Consider the following 6,669-nt stretch of genomic DNA (forward strand, 5'->3'; position numbering starts at 1 on the left):
CTCACCATCTCTCTAACCCTTGTGCTATCTTAGATGACCCCACCCTTACATTGACGTGTTCTCCCTACCATGACCGAGGTGGATAAAGGTGGAAAGATTTCATGTAATCCATGGACACCAGTGAAGATCACAAATCATTGAAGAATGATTTCCCAGTGTTAAAATACCTAGGATAGCACAAGGGCTAATAAAAAAGACTATCATTCCCCCCCCCCCCCCCCCCCCCAACTTGTCCTGTCCAACAGCTGGGCAAACAGGTGAGAGCTGAAGGCCTCTTGTGTTGGACATATTTTACTTTAACAACAGGGGTAAGTAATCTTCAGACAAACCAGAGGTATGTCTGAATAAACCCCTTTTGTAATTGAGGCCAAAATTTATTCATTTTAATCATATTTGAAAATCTTTTGTGTTGGACCGGACGGAAAAGGAAAGAAGGGAAGAAGAGAGAGGGATGTTAGAAAGAGGGGGATAGGAGGGTGATCATAGGAAAGGGGTGGATAAAACCATGAAGCAGCATGAAGCAACAAGTTGCTGAATGTTTATCATTACGGTAAGGTTCAGATGTAAGACGCCCCCGCCCAGGAGGGGGGCACCCCGGGGAAAAGGGGGGCCCACTAGGGGTGTTGTAAACATGGCCAGACCAGGCTTGGCCACAGTTGGAAATTTGGCGAGGCTCAGCACCCGGGGGCAAGGACAAGAACCCACCCCTGAGGGACATGGACACCCCCGGCTCAGGTGTGATGTGATCCCCGGCTTCTGGCCTTGCCAGAAAGTTTAGGGATCCCTCTCTCTGCGTGGAGAGAGGGCCACCGGGCCCAGGAAACCAGCACCCAGGGGACACGGCTGCCATTGCCAAGGGCCAGTAGCCCTACCAGGGATGGGGTAGGGGACAGATGGTCCAAAGTCCCACCTTCCTTGTGAAATGCGTGTGTGTGCATGTGTGTGTGTTTATGTTGGAATGTATAATTTAAGGAGTGAAGGGTGTGTGTACTAAGGGGGTGCTGTTAAAATTGGCGGGTAGGGCCCTGAGGGGACATCTCCTGATTACTCACAGTGATGTCCCATCACCCTCCCCACCAAGGGGCTCTAAATGTCTAAGGTGCAGTTAAAATTGGCGGGTAGGGTGCTAAGAGGACATCTGCTGCTCCCTGCTGCTCAAGGTCCCGTACCGATAGTGCCCCCCCCGAAAGTTCCCCCCCTGCAGGACAGGGCCAACAAGCATCCCCCCCCCACCCAGACCCGGCAGCCCCAGCGGATGACATCCAAAACGACCGGGGGTTGCAAGGGGGTTGCCCTGCCCCGTCCCAGAGCCAGGGAAGGGTTGATCCCAGCCCCAGGTGTAGATGGGCAGCCCATCCAGCGCCGCTGGACCCCCCCCCCCAAGCAGGGCCCCCCGCCAACCCCCCCAGCACAGGCAAAGAGACCACCCCCCAAGCCAAGCCAGACCACCACTCAACCCCCCCCCCCCCCCCCCACACACACACACCCAAGCTCAGAAGACCGTGCTGCGCCCCAGCCTGCCCCACCCAGGCACCGGACCCGACCTCCCGACCAATGGAGCCCCCATCGCCCCCTACCGGGCACCAGAGGCCCCGACCCCCACCCCGAACCACGGCAGATTGGCAAGGAGCAGTGACGACCAGGCCCCCCACCCCCTAAGTCATGGAGTTAGCTATGGGAGACCAGAGAGACTGAATTCTTTCAAAGTTACTTGAACTTTGGGCTGACATTTTTTCCAAGCTGATAAGATCAAACAGCAGATTTCTGTATTGACTTATTTTTCCAGTTTAGTCAATTATCCTGTTTATGAAGATTATAGATACTAATCCTCCTTCTATTTCGATGGCACTCATGTCACCAAGCACACAAAGTGACGGTGAAGCCGTGATTGAAACCTTAAGCCAGACTGATAGATCGGCACATACCTGCTGCCAGAGAGCCTGGACAGGCGTGCAGAACCACAGTGCATGCATGTCACTGTCGGGTAGATTACTGTCACAGTGCTGACAAATGTCTGAGTTACTGAGACCCATCTTGAACATCCTCTGTCCAGTGTAGTAAATTCTGTGAAGAGTTTTGAAATGGATTAGCTGCAAGTTTGGAGTTTTTGTGAATTTAAAGGTGTTTATACAAAGTTCTGACCAGAACCATAAGTCCTACAAGCTATCGCCCCATTTGTCTAATCAATGCAGATGTAAATATTATCTGCAAAGCACTAGCACAAAGAATAGAAAAAAATCATTCCTCACATTATTCACTTCGACCAAACTGGATTCATCAAAGGCAGACACTCGGATGACAATCTCCGAAGACTTGTTAATATAAAAGACTTTTCCACCATTAAAAACCTGGAAATGACTATACTATCGCTGGATGCTGAAAAAGCTTTTGACAGAGTAAACTGGAAGTTCCTTATTGCTGCCCTCCATAAGTTTGGTTTTGGAGAATCATTCATCAATTGGATCAAAATATTATATCACAACCCCAATGCATCGGTTAGAACTAATAAACAGACTTCCAACAGGTTTTTTCTTGGAAGAGGAACCAGACAGGGTTGCCCACTCTCTCCTTCTCTTTTTGCTATATTTATTGAGCCTCTGGCTGCAGCAATAAGACAGAATGTGTCATGGTCCCCTTGGAGGCTTCCACTGATTAGACCCAGCTGCAGCCACTTCCATCATCAACCCCACAGTATATCAGAGGGCCGGTTTCCAGTATTTATCGCCAGATCGTTACCAACTATGGTGAAGTACCTGGTCTCATGCTCCTCGTGTTCTAGTAAACTTCTGATTACTCCTGAATAAGGATGGGAATCGAAGCCCCATGAAGCTCTCATGGGGCTTCATGTAAATGTGCCAGAAAAATGAACGAAGCATTTGGGGCTTCGAAACCACACAGAACAGCGGCATCTGGTGGCATAATTTACTCCACTAAGTTCCTTGCCCTTGTAACACTTCAGTGTGGAAATAAAACAAAGACAATGTTTGAAGATTTGTGAGAAGTGCTTGTGTTACATTGTGAATGCCATCTATAAAGTGAGAATGAGTGCTTGTGAACCAGAATCTAACATGACTGGGTGGGATACATGTCATAGATTTTTATTTAAAAACAGAATTTTCTCCACTGTGCTGGGCTTCAGCCTGTTTCGTCTTTGGCTGACGATTTCGCCAGCCTTGGTGAAGATCCTCTCACAAGGCACAGATGAAGCTGGTGATTATAGAAACTTCATTGCCAGCTTGTAGAGATGTGGGTATAAAACTTTGTGGGTAACCCATTGGGATGTGAGGTTCCTTTAAGTACCTAGAAGGACATTAATAGCCTATTGTCATGCACCAGTTTAAAATGAGCAGAAGTTATGATGAGGATTCTAATTTTTACTGTACCTCTGAACCTCCACTGTTGCACTGGCAGTTGTGCTGGTCACCTGCTGTTGAACCCCCACATGCCTGTCCAGCAGGGCCCAGAGACTACCATCTTCCTGCTGACTTGAAGGACCTTCTCTAGGTGGCGACTGTGGCTGTGCCTCTGGAAGTTGCGCCTGCATTGTTGCAGCACACTCTTTAGTGAGTCGCTCTATGGCCGTGTGGGCAGAGCCTTGGCTGCAGAACCCCAGCTCTTTAAACCTTGGGTCCAACAAGGTTGCCATTGACAGAGCAGTGACCTTCTCCAGAGCTGAAAACCTCTCATAGAGATTGTTCTTCAAGTTAGTGGCCAGTTTTTCACCAAGTGGGTGTGTGATCTGACCACACCTGCTTGAGATGTAATGTTTCAGCATTTTGACCATGGGAATGACTTTGGATGCTGACACTCGTTTTTCTGTCGAAAGCTCAACTGTGGCCTCTTGAAACGGTGAAAGAACGCTCAAGCAGTGGTGTATGGCCTGGTAGTCCTCTGAGGTGAGTGGAGGAAGGTCTGTATGTAGGATGGCCAGAGCTGACCCCAGTGGCTCTCTCTCCTTAAACAGCCTTTCCAACATATTAAATGTGCTGTTCCATATTGTTTCCACCTAAGATAAGACAGCAAGCACATTTTAAAGGAGAGAAGAAAGTAACACAATAAACAACTGCAAAAAAATGTACTATCTTAGATAAAAAAAAAAAAAAAAGTTTCACCTCTTGTATTAATTTGTGCTCTGGCCTGGCCAGCTGTCGCTGCATCTCTGACAGCTTCTCCTTCGCTGTGGTGCTGGACTTAAAAAGACCAACAATCCTACGCCCCTTACTTCGGATATCCTCTAGTTCAGGGGTTTGGGCAAGGGACTTTTTCACCACCAAATTAAGCATATGTGCAAAACACATTATGTACCGAAGTAGTAATGTATTAGCACACGCAACCATGTTGGGAGCACAGTCTGTAACCAGGCCTGTCACCTGGAAGAAAGATTACAACATGTTCACAAATCATGTATATTAGGTAGTGGGAGGCCATATTGATGAATGATATTGTACTTTATTGATCTGGCTCGCACCTTCCCTTTAATTCCCCATTCTTCCATGAGAAGATTTTTGGCCTCAGCCAAGTGAGCTGCAGTGTGGGTTTGGGGAAACTTCAGAACCCCCAAGACCACAGAGGCCAGCTCCACCTAGAATGAACAAAATCAAACTGAGATACATAAACCAAAGCATTGCACAAAGCAGGGGATACCTACCTCCTCGGTGATAAAATGGCATGTTACAGCCAAGTAAGCGTCCATGTTAATGGATGTCCACATGTCTTTTTTTTTCTTTTTTTTTTTTTCCTCGAACTTGTCCTGTCCAACAGCTAGGCAGACAGATGAGAGCTGAGGGCCTCTTGGGTTGGACATATTTTACTTTAACAAGAGGGGTTATTAATCTTCAGACAAACCAAAGGTATGTCTGAATAAACCCCTTTTGTAATTGAGGCCAAACTTTATTAATTTCAAACATGTCTGAAAATCTTTGGTGTTGGACCGGACGGAAAAGGAAAGAGGGGAAGAAGAAAGAGGGACGTTAGAGAGAGGGGGGGTAGGGGGTGATAATAGGAGGGGAAGGGGGATAAGACCATGAAGCAGCATAAAGCAACAAGTTTACTGGTTGTTAATCATTATGGTAAGGTTCAAATGTAAAAAAAAAACAAAACAAAAAAAGGGCGGAGCCTGTCCACACACACACTCAAATGTTATAAACACACCTGTTAGTTGCAAAAATGTCCACCTGTCGACATGTACACAAAACAGATAGTGTTCACACGCATACTTATGCCTTAAAACCAACTAGTGTGAAATATTTCAGTCATTCAGTCTGTTGAGCTAACACCTGTGCTCAGGTGAGTGTTTATGTTCTTCTAAAATGGATGGTGGAACGTGAAAAGAAGGAGGGAGAGTGCCCAGCCATCCCCACCCCAAGACCCCCACCGCACCAGCAGCGGCAGCCGGATTCCCCCCAACACCACACGGGAACCGGCAGGGAACAACCGCCGCCCGGGCGACCAAGCCCGCCACCCAGGCCAGGGCCAGCAGGGCCGCCGCAAGGCCCCCAGAGCCAGAGAGCAGGGAGGCACGGAGGGAAAGAGGGCGCCGCCCCAGCCCAACCAGGAGAGCAGCCCCCCCGCCGCGCCGGGAGAACCCAACGCAGGGCCCCACCGGAGAAGGACGCCCACAGCCCCAGACGAGCACCCCACCACCACCCAGGAGTTCCGGGCATCCCCCCGCCCCAACCCCAGGTACGGGCCAGGACCCCCCAAGGGAGACCCACTCCGCACCCCAGGCAGCCATCCGCCCGGCCCACGGTTGGTCCAGGGAGGAGCGAGGCAGGGGCCCGCCGCCCCCGCCCAGGAGGGGGGAACCCCGGGGAAAAAAGAGGGCCCACAAGGTGTGTTGTAAATATGGCCCGACCAGGCTCGGCCACAGTTGGAAATTTGGCGGGGCCCAGCACTCAGGAGCAAGGACCAGAACCCACCCCCCAGGGACACGAACACCCCCGGCTCAGATGTAATGTGAACCCCCCCACCGCGCGGAGAGAGCACCGCCGGGCCCAGGAAGCCAGCACCCCGGGGACACAGCCGCCGTTGCAAAGGGGCCCGTACCCCCCACCAGGGAAGAGGCAGGGGACAGATGGTCCCAGGTCCCACCTTCCTTGCAAAATGTGTGTGCGTGTATGTGTGTTTGAGAGAGTGTGTGTGTGCATGTGTGTGTGCTTATGTTGGGATGTATATATTGAGGGGGGAGGGGTGTGTGTACTAAGGGGGGTGCGGTTAAAATTGGCGGGTAGGGCACTAAGGGGACGTCTCCTGATTACTCACAGTGACGTCCCCTCACCCTCCCCACCAAGGGGCCCTAAATGTCTAAGGTGCGGTTAAAATTGGCGGGTAGGGTGCTAGGAGGACATCCGCTGCTTGCTGGCAGTGATGTCCAAGCACCCCCCCTACCAAGGGCCCCTACATGTCTAAGGTGCAAATAAAACCGAAAGAGGGGGGGCCCACTCCATACGGCAACCACAGGAGGGGGGTCACTGCCTAGTAACCCCCCCCCCCCCCAAGGCTCATCGCAGGCTAAGCCCCCCACCCCCTCACCCTATTATGAGGTTATATGAGGAAGGGGGTAAGTTGGGGACAGATGATAGACTGTCCCCCGGTGGTCAAACAGCCGTCCCCCGCCCCCACCCCCAGCAAGGGGGCCAGGCCCACCCAGCCCCGGGGCCCCACCCCCGG

The 6,669-nt window shown here is 50.9% G+C and overlaps 1 protein-coding gene across 1 annotated transcript; it reads right to left on the reverse strand.

The window, feature by feature from the left end:
• Positions 1-3,082: 3,082 nt before the first annotated feature.
• On the reverse strand, positions 3,083-6,432 carry LOC111947694 (zinc finger BED domain-containing protein 4-like). The gene is made up of 5 exons (XM_023957112.2): positions 4,649-6,432; positions 4,469-4,582; positions 4,113-4,370; positions 3,384-4,006; positions 3,083-3,300 (listed from the first exon to the last, which is right to left on the reverse strand). Exons 1-5 carry the CDS (start codon positions 4,802-4,804, stop codon positions 3,189-3,191), a joined length of 1,263 nt encoding a protein of 420 aa, XP_023812880.2. The 5' UTR covers positions 4,805-6,432; the 3' UTR covers positions 3,083-3,188.
• Between the last annotated feature and the right edge of the window lie 237 nt (positions 6,433-6,669).

This window comes from Oryzias latipes, chromosome 7, assembly GCF_053564925.1.
Source record: "Oryzias latipes strain Hd-rR chromosome 7, Olatipes_Hd-rR_3.1".
In the NCBI taxonomy this organism is placed as follows: Eukaryota; Metazoa; Chordata; class Actinopteri; order Beloniformes; family Adrianichthyidae; genus Oryzias; species Oryzias latipes.

Excerpts from the sequence above, each read along its gene's own strand:
- LOC111947694 (XM_023957112.2), bottom strand. The coding sequence starts at position 4,804 with ATGTCCAACCCAAGAGGCCCTCAGCTCTCATCTGTCTGCCTAGCTGTT. Across the intron at positions 4,007-4,112 it reads AGCACAAATTAATACAAGAG|GTGGAAACAATATGGAACAG; the intron begins GTGAAACTTTTT and ends GTCTTATCTTAG. Across the intron at positions 3,301-3,383 it reads GCAACAGTGGAGGTTCAGAG|GTACTTAAAGGAACCTCACA; the intron begins GTACAGTAAAAA and ends ATGTCCTTCTAG.